At 44.9% G+C, this 20,343-nt stretch overlaps 1 protein-coding gene across 1 annotated transcript in view; it reads left to right on the top strand.

Annotated features, from left to right (window-relative positions):
• TRPC7 (transient receptor potential cation channel subfamily C member 7) overlaps positions 1-20,343 on the top strand; it is a 145,016-nt gene that overhangs the window by 100,554 nt on the left and 24,119 nt on the right. The window contains exons 6-7 of the mRNA XM_024125313.1: positions 6,983-7,216; positions 12,721-12,985. Of these exons, the coding sequence (XP_023981081.1) occupies positions 6,983-7,216; positions 12,721-12,985 (499 nt within the window). The remainder of the gene's footprint in view (positions 1-6,982; positions 7,217-12,720; positions 12,986-20,343) is intronic.

Genomic DNA, 20,343 nt, shown 5'->3' with positions numbered 1-20,343 from the left:
CACTATGGAGAACAGTATGGAGGTTCCTTAAAAAACTAAAAATAGAACTACCATACAACCCAGCAATCCCACTACTGGGCATATACCCTGAGAAAACCATAATTCAAAGAGTCATATACCATAGGCCTCCCTGGTGGCGCAGTGATTAAGAATCCACCTGCCAATGCAGGGGACACGTGTTTGAACCCTGGTCTGGGAAGATCACACATGCCATGGAGCAACTAAGCCCGTGCACCACAACTACTGAGCCCACGTGCCACAACTACTGAAGACTGTGCACCTAGAGCCCATGCTCCTCAACAAGAGAAGCCACCATAAAGAGAAGCCCACATACTGCAATGAAGAGAGGCCCCTGTTCACTGCAACTAGAGAAAGCCCACGCGCTACAACAAAGACCCAACACAGCCAATAATAAATAAATAATTTTTTTTAAATTCAAAAAAGAGGAGTCATGTACCACAATGTTCACTGCAGCACTAATTACAATAGCCAGGACAAGGAAGCAACCTAAGTGTCCATCAACAGATGAATGGATAAAGAAGATGTGGCACATATATACAATGGAATATTACTCAGCCATAAAAAGAAACAAAATTGAGTTTTTTGTAGTGAGGTGGATAGACCTAGAGTCTGTCATACAGAGTGAAGTAAGTCAGAAAGAGAAAAACAAATACTGTATGCTAACACATATATATGAAATCTAAAAAAAATTGGTTCTGAAGAACCTAGGGACAGGACAGGAATAAAGATGCAGTCATAGAGAATGGACCTGAGGACACGGGGAGGGGGAAGGGTAAGCTGGGACGAAGTGAGAGAGTGGCATAGACATATATACACTACCAAATGTAAAACAGATAGCTAGTGGGAAGCAGCCGCATAGCACAGGGAGATCACCTCCATGCTCTGTGACCACCTAGAGGGGTGGGATAGGGAGGGTAGGAGGGAGACGCAAGAGGGAGGGGATATGGGGATATATGTATATGTATAGCTGATTCACTTTGTTATACAGCAGAAACTAACACAACATTATAAAGCAATTATACTCCAATAAAGATGTTAAAAAATAAATAAATTTTTAAAAAAGAAGAAACTGAGAATGAAAAAAAGAAAAAAGAAAAAAGTCTCCTTCTCAAAGTGAAGACTTTTTTAACCAACCTGTTTAAAATTGCAAGTTTGTCCACCCTCACTGCCCTCCTATTCTCCCTTCTCTTTTTCTTCCTAACAGTTAACATCTCTGACAATAAATACTACATGCTTTCCTTTGTTTCCAGCCTGTTTCAATTAATATTAATATTTCTCTAATCATACAAATTGTAGTTGATTCTTTTCATCTTCTGTTAGCTCTTGCTCCATGTAGGTATCAGGTTTTCCCAAGGCCCTCTCTCAATGGCCACATAGTATGACAATACTCTATTACTTCCCCAAACCCCTACTGGATATGTAGGTTGTTCCTCTTCTGCTGTACAATTCTGTGGAAGGGTCAAACCCAATCAGAAATATATTCTTCCTGAACTCCAGATGCTTTACTTGACTACTAGCAGAATTTTGAGAAACTTCTAGATTGTAAATGCAGGAGATTTAAAGCAGGGGCAGAGGAGGTGGAAGCCACAAGGAGCCTAAGACCACATGCAAAGGTAGAAGAAAAACCAGGACACAGTATCAAGGGAGCCAAGAGGCACTTCACCAGTGGCACAGTGGTTAAGACTCCATGCTCCCAATTCAGGGGGCCCGGGTTGGATCCCTAGTCAGGGAACTGGATCCCACATGCATGCCGCAACTAAGAGTTCGCGTGCCACAACCAAGGAGCCAATGAGCCACAACTAAGGAGCCTGCCTGCCACAACTAAGGAGTCCACGTGCCGCAACTAAGGAGCAGATGAGCCACAACTAAGACCTGGTGCAAACAAACTTTTTTTAATTAATTAATTTTTTAAAAACTTTAAAAAAAAAAAAAAGGAAGCCAAGAGAAGAGCGTGACTGAGGAAGGAGGGGTGAATTTGTTAGCAGACATGTGTGTTCTCCAGAGCTGTAAGACAACTTGCTTTGGGGAGGACCAAATGAACCAGAGATCACAGATCCTTCTGCCTGGAGAATCTCCAACATCAGTTCATACCACAGGAATATATCTTTCTTGCCTGTATCATGAGCAGCCACTCTGGGGTAGAGGAAAGAGCTTATAATACAGCTTGTGACTTGGACAGTGTGTCTATACAGACGCTCACCGGAGGACTGTGACAACATTAGTGGTTCACACAAAGCCATGGAGCTTGGAGGGCAGGAAGCCTCTTCACCACGCATGTCATTTCTCCATCTAGGAAGAGAATTATGTCATGAAGACTCTCTCAACCCAACTCTTACAGAGAACCTGGCAGTGTTTTCTTAAACAGATGCCCCAGTTGAAAGCTCAATTGATGGAGTGAGATGTAAATGCCTAGCACAGTAGGAAAATACACTTAAAGAGAGGGAGAGAAGAGAGATTGGGACTGGTTATCAAGATGCCCAGTCCTGACTGTGTCCCTTCTTCCTTGGTGGCTCTGCCTCTCTGAATTTCAGCTTTCACATGTGTAAAATGTGAGGATCAAGCTGCTCCCTCAAGTCACCCACCAAGGATTACAAACTCTTTGAGGGCAGTGCTAAGTCTTAGCTCCAGAATCACACATCTAGGTTTGACCAAGAATAAAACTGCAAAATCAAATGGACTGTGTTCCTCACCTAAATCATTCTTTTGATAGTTTCCTCATTTATCTAGGTAAGATTTCCAAGTAGACTACTCCAGCCAACCTGCCAAAATCTCTCCCAGCAAGTCAGACCACGTTGCTGCTCCACTTAATCAGCTTTAGGAGCTAAGTAGCTTAGGGTGACACCCAGCCTCCTCCTCATGGCCCGAAGGAGGGCCTTTCAGGATCTACTGGGCCTTCACTAACCCTCCCTGCTGCCGACCTCCAGCCCCAACCCGAACCCCCACCAACCCTAAGCCACACTAAGCCTCTTGCAGCCCCCTACAACAGCCTGTTCTCCCTCACATCCACAGCCACTATGTGGAACACCTTTCAGCCCCTGCTCCTTCACCCAGCTACCTCCTGGTTCCTCATGCCAGGTGTCACCTCCTTCATTCAGTCAACAGATATATGTTATGCCAGGCACTCTGCTGGGTCTCATGATTATAATACTGACTGCTCTTATCACTGTGTATCGATAAACAGTCCCCTGGACGTTTTTATTACAGCATCTGTCACCCTATAGCACTACTGTTTGTGGACACATCTGTCTCCAGCACTAGACCAAGCTTGCTGGGGAAGGGATAGCATCTTCTTGGTTGTGGTATCCCCAGAATGGTGCCTGGCACAAAGTCAGGGCTCAACACTGTCCGTTAAGTGGTAAATGAGTTCCTGACCAGTGAGAGTAAGTCTGTGCCTAGCAGAGGGCATGGTGAGTGACAGCACAGTGGAAAGAAGGTCCTGAACCGCCTGTGTGACTTTGGATAATTTACTTGCCATCTTCATACACGAGTCTGTTCATCTGTAACATGGATAATTATAGTCAGTACCTATCAAGCTGTAAGGAAGCTTTAGTGTTGGAAAAGTGTTTAGCACAGGGCCTAGCACCTAGCAGGTACTCAACAATGGTTAGCTACTAAAATTAGAGATGGGGATGAGGTTTCTTAGAAAATTTTTGCATCTATTAATATCATCTCCTTGCCTGGAAAACAAATGAACCCTGAATGTGTGTGAGGCCCAGATTTGTTGCAAAGGACCTGCCACTGAGATGATGTTTGGAGATTAGGGCCTGAGGATTGAGGGCTTCTAGGGATATTCTCCCACCTGTGAGTTAACAGAACACCTATATCCTGACCCAATGATCAGAAGTTGACCCAAAAGAACAGACAAGCCTCCCAAGATGTGGTTAGGGGGCACTGGGACAGTGTAGAGAAGCCCTATGTAGAGGAAGGGGCTATGACCGTTTAAGGAATGCACACAGTTAAGTCTCACAGGACTTTGAAGGGGGATCCCTTCTGCATAGCATCTGAGGCAGGGATGGGAGTGAACCACCTTTTGAACTGTCAAGCCCCATCTCAGCAGCCTGCATGCCGTTACTTAGAACCTGCCTAAATAAAGCTACTCATTTCCCCAAGGCTTCCCAGCATCTCCCAACCTGTCCCTCTGCTAGTCATCCTCATTAATTACCAGTGACCATGCACTCTGCGCTCCAGGCATCCCTGAGTGAAGAGGAGTTTGCCTGAAGGAGGCTCCACTGCCCAACATCCTTACTCTCTAAGCCCCTGGGCTCTATATACTCAGTCTGATTGACATGCTAGAGGCAAAAGTCCAGGGGGCTCACGTTGGATATAAAATGCTGAACTACCCTCAGCACCTTGGAAGCAGGGGACCTAATTTCACTCACTGAAGTACTTAATTTCACACATTTCTTTTTTAATTAAGCATTCCTGCTGCTCAAACCCTTGGGCCCATGCTACTTTTACTCATGGACTTGGAATAATTTAAATTAGTCTGGGTAAGTTAATACGTAAATCTAGGAAGACTGATGTAGGCATTGGACCACGGAGGAAGTTATTTGCAATGCCCAATGAGGAGCCTCTGTATTGGTCAGAAAAGTCAGTTTACTGTAAATAATTTGCATTTCAGATTCATAGAGCTTTTAGTGCTGGAAATTACCCCAAAACCTCAAGAAAATCAAGGGACTTATCCAAGGTCACATACCCAGTAAGAGTGACCAAGGTAGAACTGAACCCAGGGCTTCCTGAATTAAAATAATTGATAGCCTGTAATTCTCCTAGTGCTCAGCAAAAAGCAGTTCCACTAAGACATTAGGAATTTTAATTGGGGGGCAGGGGCATAGAGGAAAGCAACAAACATTTTTTCCAGCCTGTAATGGTTTTTCCAATAACATATTTTAAATATCTATTTGAACAGGCACAGATGAAAGTACATTTCATTGTTAAGGAAATTTTACTTCACTGAATTACCACAAAAATTTTCGAAGTGTAAGCTTGGGAAGTATGGCTTTGTTAACATAGAGGAAAGCAACAAACATTTTTTCCAGCCTGTAATGGTTTTTCCAATAACATATTTTAAATATCTATTTGAACAGGCACAGATGAAAGTACAATTTCATTGTTAAGGAAATTTTACTTCACTGAATTACCACAAAAATTTTCAAAGTGTAAGCTTGGGAAGTATGGCTTTGTTAAGGAAAAAAAGGGGGGAGCAAGGTGTGTGTGGTGGGGGGAGTCTTGTAAACAGACCTGCAATGTTTGGCGACACTTCCTGCCATCTCCCTCCAATTTGACACAGACATGCAGATCTTAGAATCTGTTTCATCAAACAAAGCCACAATTTCTCTAAACAGCTGTGGAAGAGGCAGGAGGAACCTGGGAAGGCAGGCCATCATGTCTGATGCACGAGAGCCAGGGGAGTGCCAAGGGGCTGGCAGTGTTAACCTTTAGGGGATATGTGGTCAATAAGCTGGAACTGTTTCACTAACCAATCAGTTAGTGATTCTTTTACCATATTAACCTTCTAAGTATGCAGGTGAAGTGTAGCACGGTATAACACAGAATGGGCTAGTTCTGCATCAAATCTTTCCTATGTCTGAGTAGCTGCAAACTCTCTGATGTTAATTAGAAAACATTCAAGAGTCTTTTTTCTTCATTATCTGCTTTCAACTCAATTCTATTTCCTGGAGAAGCAAAGAGCATAGTGGTCAAGAGCATGGGACTCTAGGGGGAGACCTTCTGGACTCAAATTTCAGATCTCCTGCCTCCTATCTGGGCACATTACAATTCACTATGTCTAAGGAAATATCAGCTGTAAAACTGGGATAATCATAGGGTTACTGCAAAGATCTGAGGGAGTTAATATGTACACATACATGTACATAATGTGTATATATTATAACAGATATAATATGTACACATAGTAGGTGCACAAAATGTTACCTAATAATTTTTAATAATCTAAACTAATAATCAATGAAGATAAAGGTAGAGAATAGCAATATTCAATAGAAATATAAGGCAAGCCACACCATAAGCCACATATTTAATTTAAAATTTTCTAATAGCCATATTATAAAAAGAGATGAAATTAGTAATAAGAGATTTTATTTAACTCAGTATATCTAAAATATCATTTCAGATTTTAAAATGTTGAGATATTTTACATTTTTTGTAAAAAGTCTTTGAAATCTGGTGTGTATTCTACTTATATGGCATCCCTCAATTTAACTGGCCACATTTCAATTGCTCAGTATCCACATATGACTAGTGGCTACGATATTAGATAGTACAGGTAAATAAGGATACACACCCAGTTGTTAGTCTCAGCTACCTCAGGAGGCTGGCTTAGAGGTGGGATGGGGGAAGTAGCAACATCTCGTTGACTTCTACATCAACATGTAACAGTGAAGACATATGTCTTTAAAATCCAATAAGTTATAAAAGAGTAAGGAAAAGAAAAACTAATAACCCAAAACTAATGTTCACTGAAACATTCGTAGAAATATAAACGAAAGCATTCTAATCAGGGAGTTATGAGAACTGGGTTCTAGGACATATGTGGGAGCTTCAGAAAACCCTTTCCCATTCCTGGACCTCAGTTTCGTTATACTTAGTTTAGAACTGGATAATTCCTTATAACCTCCCAGTTCTTAAAATATATAAATGTCAGCCATTACATTTCTCCTATATTTCCTCTAAGAATCTATCAATGGATGAGAACTCTCTCCTCACACCTGGAGATGGTTTATCTGCAAGCAAAGAGACAGGTGGCACGAATTCTTGCCGTCTGTGGATTTCCTGACTATAAATCCGCCTTTGAAGGCATGTTTTCGTTTGCTGCTGGCTCTCAACGTTCCCAGCTCCAAAGAACCTACATTTACATCTGTACCCTGGTTCCCTCCGTGCCCCCTATGGTCACACATGCCCGGAAATGCAAAATGAGCCTGACCTTCTCACTCTCCCGCAGGAATGATTTGGTCCGAATGCAAGGAAATCTGGGTGGAGGGGCCGCGGGAGTACGTGCTGCACCTGTGGAACCTGCTGGATTTCGGAATGCTGTCCATCTTCGTGGCCTCCTTCACCGCAAGATTCATGGCCTTCCTGAAGGCCAGCGAGGCGCAGGTGTACGTGGACCAGCACGTGAAGGACGACACACTCCACAACGTCTCACTTCCACCGGAAGTGGCCTACTTCACCTACGGTGAGTCGAGTCTGCGGTGTTGGGCTTCGCCTTCCGCTCCGCGCGCTTCCGGGGCGTGACCAGGGGCCATGAGCGTGGCTTGTCCCGCCCCCCGTGTGGTTTGTAACACGGGTGTGGCCAACTTTCGCAAGATTCATGGCCTTCCTGAAGGCCAGCGAGGCGCAGGTGTACGTGGACCAGCACGTGAAGGACGACACACTCCACAACGTCTCACTTCCACCGGAAGTGGCCTACTTCACCTACGGTGAGTCGAGTCTAAGGTGTTGGGCTACGCCTTCCGCTCCGCGCGCTTCCGGGGCGTGACCAGGGGCCATGAGCGTGGCTTGTCCCGCCCCCGGTGGTTTGTAACACGGGTGTGGCCAACTTTGGTGGTTTCTACTGTCAAAGCAGACACCAACCCGCCACCCTCCAAGAAAGCCCTAGTCCCTGCAATACAACCACCTGAATAGAACGTGTAATTAGTGACGACGAGAAATGAATCGTTTTGTGTTGGAAAGGATGGATTTGTTTTGAGAAGGTTCTTGGAGCGTTTCTGGGGGATCCTTTTATTTATTTTTTCTTTTTTAAAGAAATCTCATTTCTGATGTGGATCCAGGAGCTTTTCCTTACATATTGGATCCCTGTATTTTCTGCAAAAATAAGTCTTGCTTTTCCAGTTCAAAAGTTATTTTCTCATGGCAAGATAGGTTCTTAGAAGATGCCTTAATTCTTTCAAACCACAAGGCCATACAGTGTGAGATGCTAGCTTGAATTTTTAGTAATAAGAGTTAAAGCATCCATTTATCAAGGACCCTCTAGGTGTCAGGAACTATATAGACATTTTACACCATAAACTCCAATCATTGCAACAGCCCCACAGAAAGGATTTTGTTGTTGTTGTTCCTATTTTATAGAGGAAGAAACAGGTTTTCGTGGCATGGCTTACAATGTTCCCAGAAATACAGTACTGCCTTGGATAGCAAGGGATACTGGTCCAACATGAAATGAAAACGATGCAGAATGGCATAGTGTTTATGTTCGCAGGCTTTGGAGTTAGAGAGACCTGGAATCAAATCCTATTTCTGTAGCTTACTGTAAGGACTTGTTTACTTAATTTTTCTGACACTCTATTTCCCATATGTAAAACTGGGAAAATACATGTCAGAAAGTTTGTTTCGAGGGTTAAATAAGATAGTGCACATGAAGAATTTTGCACTGTGTTCTGAAATATTAAATGCTCACTAATAGTAACAAGTTATTATCACTACGACCTCTGGGGTCATTTTCTGGCTCAATCACTGTAGCTTCTGTACTAAAAGAAAGATGAGTGGGGAGAAGAAACAATAGATAATGTTGTTACTGGTAAATTAGCTGGACATTTAATAGGCACTCACTAGTGGCATGAAAGGTTTGAATGTCAAATGTCCCTGTTAGATGGAAGCCACGTGGTGCGTATGGCCACATAATCTTCATGATCAGGTACAGCAATGATCTCCAGAAGCTTGGCCACTTAACATAAAACTTGAGTTGCTGCCCATATTCAATGTAGATTGTGTTACACAGATTATGTTACATGTAAATGTGGTAGGGAACCCCACACACACACTAAGAAATGGAGAGTCTTGTAGTATTACAAATCATCCACTCTTCATTTGTTGGTTTAGCAAATCCAGACATTTTTAAAGCATGGGTTTGCATATTTTCCCCTCTATGCTGCTCAGGCTTCGTTAAGGAAAGATGAGAGAACCTTGATACTGCATTGCATACTTTTCTTAGGGCTGTGATTCAAGCCACAGTATTGCTCACTTGTGACTTCTATTCCTTTTCTGGATTGTATTAAAGTCTCACCCATTAAAGTCTCACCCAACCCAAAGCTTTGCACTTTATTGTCCTTGCATTGTGGTTCACCGTGTACCCTTGAAATCTTTTGCATCTCAAAGGGTTGGCTTGTGCCCCAGTTATGGAGGCAGAGCGCCCTCTAGTGGTTAGCCAGGCAATGGTCCCTTCCAACCTCTACAGCACCAAGTAGGCAGGTGTTTTTCAGGTTACAATAGGGCAATTTTTCTCCTAGAAACAGCTCCAAGGGGAAGAAAATCCCTTTGTCTGAATCATCAAAGTGCTGTTTGCTTTTACACCCATCAAAATTCTTACAAGCCAGTCAAAGTAGAGTACTTTTCACTAAAAGTCCTGACCGGGTCACCAGGGTCTGACAACAGCTAAATCTATCTTAATAGATTATAGGAATGGCTTTTATTATTACGACTGAGGTTTAAGATGATAAATTATATGGGAGAGAAAAAAGGAATTCCTTTTGGCGTCTGTGTGAAGAATCTGAGTCCTATTTCATGTTATCCAAATGTGTTATTTATCCATGGAGGGCAACAGATATATTGGAAAAATACATTTGTTCCCCTTACTTGTCTTTCTGAGTTTTATGACCTTGATGAGAACATAAAGTCTATAACTTTATATATTTCCGCATATAATTTAGAATGCACTACATGAAAGTCTGTGTCAAATGGAGGCCTGGCTCCCCTTACTAAAGATCTCTTGCTGCTCTTTATGATTATAATTGCTTAACAGAGTCTAGCTTTGAAAATAAAGAACAAAATTCTTCTCTTCCATCTCCCTTGGGGTGCCAAGAATCACTATGTAATATCCTTGCTATCTGCATTTACCTGGCTCTGAAAAGGACCCCATACCCCAAATCCAGTCTTTAGAATGGCAGTAATAATACCTCCTCTACAGGGCTGTTGTGAAAATTACAGCTAATATAAGTGTAAGGGCTAATTTAGGTTTCTCTATGCTTCTCAATTTAAGTTTCACTTAGTATTTCTCAACAGGGGCACAATTGACTTGTTCAGCAGGGCAGTTCTCATGGAACAGGTCTGTCTGGAGCATTGCAGGATATTAGCATCGCAATAAGACTCCTACCCAGTCATTGTGACATCCACAGATGCCCACACACACACTCTGCCCCAGGAGGAAGGTTCTACCCTCACCTGAAAATCACTGTATGTCTTGACACATAGAAGGCAGCTTATTAAAGAAAGCTGCTGCTCCTTGCACCATTAGAACTACAATAGAAACACTTTACAGGTTTGCTCTGCATACCCAGGGCAGCTCAGACCCTCACCAGTGACCACAAGCAGAATCTCCCCAGCACGAGACAGGTCCCAGGACTCTTGCCACCTGAAACAGGGATGTCATAGCAAACCTGGATGACTGGTCACCAGTTTTGGGGCCTTAGCGCAGTCAGGGAGCAACTCGCAGACACACACTGCCTGAGGAACCAAACCCAAGAGCATTTTCTCAGGCAAGATCCATCAGATTACTGGCCCCCGTGTGAGCTCATTTGTTCTGATTTATGGCTAAACTTGTGGTTAGGATTTCATTCAGCCATTTAACAAACATTTATCAGCACCTGCTGTGTGCCAGACCCTTGTTCCCAGGAAGCCCTGAGTGGCCTGCCATTTGTTTTCCAGCTAAGCACTTTACATAAATGATTTCATTTCATCCTCACCACATTGATGATATTATCCCCAATTTGCAGATGGGGAAAATGAGGCTTAAAAAGTTAATTGGACAGCCTCTTCAATAAGTGGTGCTGGGAAAACTGGACAGCTACATGTAAAAGAATGAAATTAGAACATTCTCTAACACCATACACAAAAATAAACTCAAAATGGATTAAAGACCGAAATGTAAGGCCAGACACTATAAAACTCTTAGAGGAAAACACAGGCAGAACACTCTTTGACATAAATCGCAGTAATCTTTTTTGATACACCTCCTAGAGTAATGAAAATAAAAACAAAAATAAGCAAATTGGACCTAATTAAACTTAAAAGCTTCTGCACAGCAAAGGAAACCATCAACAAAACAAAAAGACAACCCACAGAATGGGAGAAAATATTTGCAAATGATGCAACCAACAAGGGATTAATCTCCAAAATATATAATACAAACAGCTCATGCAGCTCAATATCAAAAAAACAAACAACCCAATCAAAAAATGGGCAGAAGATCTAAACAGACAGTTCTCCAAAAAAGACACACAGATGGCCAAAAAGCACATGAAAATATGCTCAACACCACTAGTTATAAGAGAAATGCAAATCAAAACTACAATGAGGTATCACCTCACACAGGCCAGAATGGCCATCATCAAAAAGTCTACAAATAATAAATGCTGGAGAGAGTATGGAGAAAAAGGAACCCTCCTGTTGGTGGGAATGCAATCTGGTACAGCCACTATGGAGAACAGTATGGAGTTTCCTTAAAAAACTTAAAATAGAACTACTATATGATCCAGCAATCCCAATCTAAAATATATCCAGAGAAAACCATAATTTGAAATGATATATGCACCCAAATGTTCATTGCAACACTATTTACAATAGCCAAGACATGGTAGCAACCTAAAAGTCCATCAACAGAGGAATGGATAAAGAAGTTGTGGTATATATATGCAATGGAATATTACTCAGCAATAAAAAAGAATGAAATAATGCCATTTGCAGCAACATGGATGGACCTAGAGATTATCATACTAAGTGAAGTAAGTCAGACAGAGAAAGACAAATATCATATAACACTTATATGTGGAATCTAATTTTTAAAAAAGATACAAATGAACTTATGTACAAAACAGAAGCAGACTTATAGATATCAAAAAACAAACTTATGGTTTCCAAAGGGGAAATGTGGAGGGGAGGGATAAATCAGGAGCTTGGGATGAACATACACATACTACTATTTATAAGATAGATGACTGACGGGGACCTACAGTATAGCACAGGGAACTCTACCCTGTGATAACCTATATGAGAAAAGAACCTAAAACAGAATGAATATCTGTATATGTATAACTACATGAGTCACTTGGCTATATACCTGAAACTAACACAACATTGTAAATCAACTATCCTCCAATAAAATTAAAATATTTAAAAAATTTTAAAATGACAATAAAAGATTTTAAAAGCAAAAAAAAAAAAATAGTTAATTGACTTGCCAAGAGTCATATTTTACATACAGCCACTGCGTAGAAAGGCCACTTTCGACCTCAGGTCTGTCTGACTCTAAGTCTGTGCTCCTCCCCACCACCTCCTTGTGAAAGGGACAACCCCTGCTTGTGGAGCTCAAACACTGGGAAGGAAGATAGGATAGCAAGCAGCATGGTGAGTGCATGACAGGAGGGTACACGGGATACTGTGGGAGCAGAAAGGGGTACAGGGAGGCTGCCGCAGCCTGTGGGGGGCACAGAAGGCTTCCTGAAAGAGATGACACCTGAGCAGAGTCTTGAAGGGTGACTGGGATTGAAGTGAGGGGAGAGTGTTCCAGGCAGATGGGCCAGCATGTTCCAAGAGGGAGGGTGGCACCTTCAATGTATTAGGATTAATTTAGAGACAAGGGCAGGAATGGCAAGTGATGAGGTTAGAGGCCTCTAAAGATGCATAACTGATTTCTCTTCCAAAGCAGATCCTGTTGCCCAGAGAGTAACCCAGATTGTTTTCTTTTAGCCAGGGACAAGTGGTGGCCTTCAGACCCTCAGATCATATCGGAAGGGCTGTATGCGATAGCTGTCGTGCTGAGCTTCTCTCGAATCGCGTACATCCTGCCAGCCAACGAGAGTTTTGGGCCCCTGCAGATCTCCCTGGGGAGAACTGTGAAAGATATCTTCAAGTTCATGGTCATTTTCATCATGGTGTTTGTGGCCTTCATGATTGGGATGTTCAATCTGTACTCCTACTACCGAGGTGCAAAGTACAACCCAGCGTTTACAACGTGAGTACCCCTTTGCTCTCTCCTGAGGGGCTCTCCGGGCTTCCCAGGGATCCTTGGCAGCCTCTTGCAAGTGTCTCCTCACAGAGACTCAGGTTTCCTTGGCATTTCTAAAGCTTAAAGGCAACTTTATCCAAGGGTGGTTTCGAGTTCAGCTTCTGGAGTCGGAAAAGCAGAAGAGCTGGGTTTAATCCTCACTTTGCCACTTACATGCTGTGTGGCCATGAGCATGTTCCTTAACTTCTCTGAGTCTTAGTTTCCTCATCTTTAAAATGAGGCAACTAATAATACCCGCTTAATAGGGACAGTGTGAGGATTCAATGAGCTGATTTAGCTGCCACACAGTAAATTAAATAAATGGAAGGAATTATTACTATTATGATTGGCTTAGCCTATGTTACCTAGAAAACAAAGCCCTGGGCGGGTCTTGCATGCCAATATTTCACTGGAGAGAGGGAGTTGTAATCCAGATGAAATAAGATCAAAGGAAAAAAGAAAATGGCATGTGGGGGGAGGGAAAGCACATACCGGTTGCTGACCTGGCCACTGTCTACTAAGGCATACAACTTGGTCATCACAGACTTCTACAGTGAGACATATAGTACTACATCTCAGAATAGCCCATCAGGATAGATTTAGATGATTTATCAGCCAGACCTTTTCCATCTGCTGTCTTTTGTCTTTCATTAATCAAATTCACTCCACAGGACATCAGTGTACCTACACTTCTAGGTCCGCCCCCGGGGAAGCCATAGCTGCACAGCATGGGAGGTAGGTCTGCCTGTGGACACAGGTCAGCAGCTCTCCGTGCCTGGCTGGGCAAACCAGTGCTGTGCACGGGCACCGAGCAAGTCCTGCAGCACCTTGTGCCTCAGAAGCAGCAGGGAAGGCCCAGGTGAGGGAGGCAAGAGGCATGCGGTGTGACCGAGAGACAAGGTGCTGTCAGGCCGATTTACTCCGGGGTCCAGAAGGAGCTGTTGCAGGCAGAGCAAGCAATGCCAAGGCCTCCCCCACGGGGTGGTGTTGGAGCTCACTGAGCCTATGTCCACAAAGACCCCTGGGGATGCCAGGGTGTCTCCTGGAGGGCCATCAGTAGCACTGAGCAGTGGTCTAGTAGAAGAATCTGGCAAATCTGAGTTTACACTGGCATAGGCATCTCGTAGCTAATGACCTTAAGCCAAGTCACCTGATTGATCTGAGCCTCCGTGTGTCCTCACCGGCAAGATGGAAATAAGACTTCCCACCCTTGTTCATAAATACCTTCACAAATAAAAGAAGGGATTCTGTAAAGTGCCTGAAGCTCAGAAGCGTTTCCAGTCCAGGTCCTGCCCCAGGCTCACCTGGTCCCAGAACTGCTCCCTGCCTTCATCAGGCTCCTGCCCAGAGTCTTGAGGGAAGGACAGTCAGGTCTCCAGCCACAAGCATGGCAGCTGGAACCCACAGGGCTAAGCACTTGTGGACACTGGTCCCCAGGAACCCCTGAGCGGCCTGGAATTTATTTTCCAGCCAGTGACAGTGGCGGAGCCGCACCGTGCAGGCTCCTTAAGCAGGTCCCGCCTTGCAAGGGGCCTCCACTTGACCCTTCTTCCAGAGAAATCACCCTTCAAGGGACGGTCCATGACTCGAAGAACCCAGACCAAGTGCGATGGACCCTGTGCCCCTCAGCTCAGAATCGTGGACAGCACTGCCCTGCCCGAGTAGAATTGCCCAGAAGGGTGGGCCTCTGGTGCTTCTGAAGCACAAAAGCTGTTACTCTCTGAGGCAAAGAAGTAGTTTGTGCTCACAGAGAACAGGTGCCTGGCCAGCGCTGAGAAATGCACCCGAGGGGTGCCTGGCTCTGTGTCTCAGCACACCACACACCCCTGGCTCAGACAGACTAGGTTTCAGTCTGAGCTCTTCTCTTACTGGCTGTGTGACCTTGGGCAAGTGCTTAACCCCTCTGGGCATTCATGTCCCCAGCTCTGAAGTGAGAATACCAAGATGGCCAGCTTCACAGGATTGTTGTAAGGATCCAAAAAGAAGAAATCAGCTTGAATATAGTGCTTGGCATATAATGAGCTTCAATGAATACTAGTGATCATAATGGAAATGATGAGTAATAAGAAGGAGGGGGCAGGATGAGCTGTAAGAAAGGACACCTGGGGGCCGACTGGCTCTAGAGGACCTTTCTGGACAGGGGCCTAGCCTGCCAACTGTCCACCAGATCAGGCCAAGTGCATTAGTGGATCAGGTGGACTACTTTATAGCACTCCAACACTCAGTGACTAACTGTTGAAGGAATGAAATAAGCTTGAATCACCCAAAAGCAAATTTGCTCTGCATCTGCTAGAGGCAAAGCTAACTGTACACACTCAGTGTGGGATGCATTGTTTATTGATGTCAAGTCAAGATGTCAGTCAATACACAAAGACTCTCACCCTCTGTGGTAAGCCTTGATGTCCCTCCTGTGTTTCCAGTCTAGCACGATGTCTTGTACATAGCATTGCTCACTAAATGCTTCGTAAACAAGAATGAGGGAATCAACAGGAGAAAGGAAGCCAGATTCGAGGCAGTAGGATAAGCAGTTGACTAGGAATCTGACCATGAGGACCTCTGTCCCATTGCTCCTGCCCTGGGTGTTCTGTGCAATCCCCCTTCGCTCCCCCGACAAGGAGGCTGTACTGTCAGCCCACAGTCCCTCCGAAAGTTGGTAGCACGACACATGAAAAATGAAAAATGTCATGACTTAAGAGCAGGGCTGTCCAGGCCACAGTTCTCAGCTGGACACAGCACAGCCAGTCTATAAAGGGAGTCTCTGGGATCAGGAAAAGTCACGGGGAAAGGTAACAGCAGGAGGAAGGGCCAAAGCAATTGGCTTGTCCCATTGCTGGGAACTGAATGGAGCTTTCTAGACGTGACAAACCCAACCAAAGAGGATTCAGGCTCTCCAGGATGGGCAAGGGAGAGAAAAAGGCAAAAGCAAGCACAGTAAAGAAAGGACAGGCTATTTATCGCCTTGGCAACTCCTAAAATGGGATGTGAAGCTGTGAATAGGATTTGATTGAACAGGAAAACAGTCAACAGAGCGGTGAAGTGGAGAGGAAAGAGGAAAGAATGGATTTTTGTAAATGTCATCTCTTACCTTTTGACTGCTCTCTGGAGCTTATCGCGCCCCCCAGAGATCTTCTTTGATAAGCAAAAAGCCACATGAGGATAAAGGATTCTCGTGCTTGAGGGGGACTCAGAGCTATTCTGAGTGCCAGCAATGCTGACGATGAAGTCCAATGACTCCCTTGGTGAATGCTTCATAACAGCCCACACCCGGGCCACCCTGCCCAGCTCAGGATCATCCCTTTGGCCCACCCCCAGGGTGCCCTCTGTCTGTGTGTGGAATTTAGAGCTTTAGGGTAAGATGGTCCTCTCATCTGCTTCTATAGAGTCAGAGGACTCAAAGCTACCGAAAGGAAATTTGGGCTGGAGCACACTGCGGGTACCCTTCCCCTATCCTTGCCCCCCTCAACCCCACCCCAGCCATGTTCAAGGACAGCTTGGGTCCCTAAGGGAGTCCACTTTGAAAGTCAGCTGTTAGGAACCAACAGACAGCTGTCTCACAAGAGCCCTGTTCACCTAGGGGTGTGGGCCCAGGCCAGCTCACAAAAGCCAGTCCCACCCGAATCCCACTGAGTTATAGTCCTGTCCCAAATGGAAGTGGGAGAGACAACCTGGGACAAAAGGAAAGAGAAGAAGAAAGGTTTCTCCACCAGCAACAGACCTACAACCCTCAGCCAAGCCCTGCCCTAACCTCCAGTGTGTTCCAGTTCCAGAATCACCGTACCTCCCTCCCCACCCCCAAATTCCCATCCCGTCCATCTGGCAGACCTCAGTGACGGGAGGTAGAGGAAAACAGACAGATTGAACTAATTCTGCCCAAGGTATGAATAAACACACAATATAAACAGTCTTCATTGAGACCAGTGTTTCTCAGACCACACCAGAATCATCCGGGGAGATGGCTAAACCTGAGTCTTCCTGGACCCCACCCCTTAGAGAGCCTAGTTACCGCCTTTCCAGGTAGGCCTAGAAGTCAGTACAAACAATCCACTCGGGGATTCTGATATAGGTGGTCTTAGGACCACACAGTGAGAAATGCTGATCTGATTCTACCTCATCATTACTCAGATGGAGAGACAGACCACGCTCAGCTCTGCACACTGAAAAACAAAAAGAGCTTGTTAACCTAAGTGAGTGTGTTATTGATAGGATTTCAAGCTCTGTGCAGTCAGAATACGTAGCCAGATTCCAGCGGAGAGCATGGTCTGCAGTCAAATCCTAGGAGCAGTTAGGAGGCAACTTTCCAGCCTCCTCTCCCTTCAGAACCAAAGGTCTGGTTATGTTTCACAGCTGCTTCAGTGTCGGGGGCTGGCATGAAGGGAGGAGCAGGAAAAGGGGCACATGTGCGCATGGGTCATTGGGTGGTGAGCTGGGCCTGCCTGCGCATGACAGATGGGCACCAGCTGACAGCTCATTGTCTCTAAGTCACTTCTATTAGAAACTGCAAATGACCAGAGGTGAGGAGGAGAAGGTGTGCAGACCAGTTTTATGCTCCCAGAGTATAAAATCTAAGTGTCCTGAGTCGGGGGTAAGGAAGTGGAGGTGAAATCACCTGAAAATGCATTTTCTTTCAAAAAGTCTTAAAGTTCTCAATTCCAACTGTTAGAAATTTTGTTCTTATTGGGAACATACCTTTGATATTTATCATGGAAGTCAGTAGACAAATAGGATTTTCTTTTTGCAGTTTTGTTTTGCAGCCACCTTTGCTGGAATGCACATGTTCCATAGGCAAAGTCTTTCTGCTTAGAGATCATATGGAAACCTTGGGGTCCAGCACGCTAGTTTCAGTGTTGGAAAAACAGAGACAAAAATACTTGGCTCGCTAATGAAATACAGCTGGGTGAGAATGTGTAGGAAAACGGTGGCCTTCCCTGTACTCGGACTGGTGACCATAACAGGACAGGTACACAAAGAAGAATGGGAGGGGCTGGGGGCAATGAGGGGACCCAGAGCTGGGAAGTGAAGGGCTCTCTAACATAACCCAGGATGGGCTCCTGGTCTTCTCTTTGGGTGAACTTGGCCTCCCCCACTTAATTTTGACTGGAGAGTAAATGTAGGCCCTGGGCTTCCCTGGTGGCTCAGTGGTTAAGAATCCGCCTGACAATGCAGGGTACACGGGTTCAAGCCCTGGTCCGGGAAGATCCCACATACCGCGGAGCAACTAAGCCCATGCGCCACAACTACTGAGCCTGCGCTCTAGAGCCTGCAAGCCACAACTGCTGAGCCCACATGCTATAACTACTGAAGCCCGTGCACCTAGAGCCCATGTTCCGCAACAAGAGAAGCCACCGCAATGAGAAGCCTGTGCACTGCAACGCTCGTCGCAACTAGAGAAAGCCGGCGTGCAGCAACGAAGACCCTACCCAGCCAAAAATAAATTAAAAAAAAAAAAAAAATGTAGGCCCTGACCCTCAAAAGATGATCCCAGCCAATCTTTTCTACAGGCTGTTGTGGAGTCAGCTTCACAGCATAGCTGGGTTGAGACATTGCTAATCAAAACATACCTCTCTTACTTAAGGTTATTCCGTTCCCCGGGGATCATTTTAATGGAAGGAACTTCAGCAGTGCTAGGCAAAATTAGAAGCTTCTATTTTCCATGACAGTCATGGAAAATTTCCATACCCTACAGAGAGACTCATATGCACACCAGGGGCAGAAGGCACTGACTCAGCTCCACCCACCTCAGTGGGGCTGCAGGAAAGCCAGTTCCTCCTTCCAGTGAACCTGGAGATGGACACTGGGGCTGAGGCAGAGGCTCTTTGAGACTCTGCCCACACACACACACCACCCCAGAACCACCGCACCAGCCTGCTGTTGAACAACTCATGACAGACACATGATCTGCCCTCTCGTTTAATCCACACAACAATGGAATGACATAGATACTACTAGCAAGAACCTGAAGCTCCGTGAGATACTGGACTTGCCCAAGACCACAGAGCCAAAAGAGGATTTGAACCCAGATCTGTATGGCTCCAAGCCTGTCCTCCACCTTTTTACCTGAAACTCCCCCACTCCCATACCAGGGCCTATGCTCTAAGGTGGAAGCTGAGTGCCTTTAAAACTTGGGTCACTTTCCTGTGACACTAAATTCTAAAGAATAGCATACTAAATTCAGATTTTGATTATCATTGAGAACCTGATGATTCTATCTCAACTCTCAATAATCAGCCTGTGATTGTCCCCTGGGTAGAGCAGGTTTCTTTTCCAAAGTGTGCTCGTTCATTTGACAAACATTATGAAGCAGCTACTCCATGCCAAGTTCTGTTTTGGCCCTGAGGTCTTAGAGATTAATAAGACAATATTCCCGTCCCTGAGGAACGCATAGACAAGTAGGGAACTGCAAAAAAAAAAAAGGGTGGGGGAGTGCATCAGTTATTTTACACCATGTGATCATCATCAAAGGGTACTTGGGCAGCACGGTGAGGAGGAAGCACTGAACTCTGCCTGGGAGGCTCAGGGAAGCCTTCATGGAGGGGGTGACCCTAAACGGAGGGTCTTGGAGGAGGATGAGGAGGGCATGCCAGCCTGTTTAAGGTAAAGGAGCAGGGCATTTTTAAGTGAAGGAGAAAGCAGCTGCCTCACTGCCCAGATATGGATTTGTTCAGATGTTTCAATACCTCATAATAAGTGAAAATTTTCTTAACAACAACAAAAGCCGCTTCCAGGGGCAGGGTCTGGGGAAGGGACAACAAACACCATGTCTGGCCACAAAGGTGGCAAGAAGAAGCCCCTAAAGCAGCCCAAGAAACAGACCGAGAAGATGGATGAGAGAAGATATTCATGCAGCAACGGGAAGAGGAACAAAAGAAACTCTAGGAGCGAGAAGCAAAGGCTGAGGGGAACGCCCCATGGCCAAGGTACAAGTAAGAGATCTGCCCAAAAGTAAGCTCTTCCTTGTGCCTGAGGCAATGGTGATCCTTATTCCTTTCCTGTTTAAACATCTGCATTCCCTGCCATAACATCTGTGGCCACCTGTAGCTGGAATGAATTGTTGTCTTACAGCTTATGGTACATTTAAGAATAAACTTTCGTAAAAAGAAGAAAAAAAAAATAGGCAAGTAGGTGAGAGTTTAGGGAAATGGCAGCAAATTCAATCAGATAATCCAGCAGGAGCCAAATTGTGAAGGTCTTTTAAGTAAGTCCCAATAGGGTGCTAGAGTCTCCGATGAGGCCTTTTTAAAAAGAGGAAGCATGGTCGGATCTGCCCTCAGCAAGAGCGCTGTGGCAATGGCGCGAAGGACGGCTTGGAAGGGATGGGAGAGGATGGG

Source organism: Physeter macrocephalus, chromosome 8, assembly GCF_002837175.3.
Source record: "Physeter macrocephalus isolate SW-GA chromosome 8, ASM283717v5, whole genome shotgun sequence".
NCBI classification, from domain to species: domain Eukaryota; kingdom Metazoa; phylum Chordata; class Mammalia; order Artiodactyla; family Physeteridae; genus Physeter; species Physeter macrocephalus.
The sequence above is the reverse complement of the archived record's forward strand: the minus strand, read 5'-3'. Positions and strand labels throughout refer to the sequence as shown.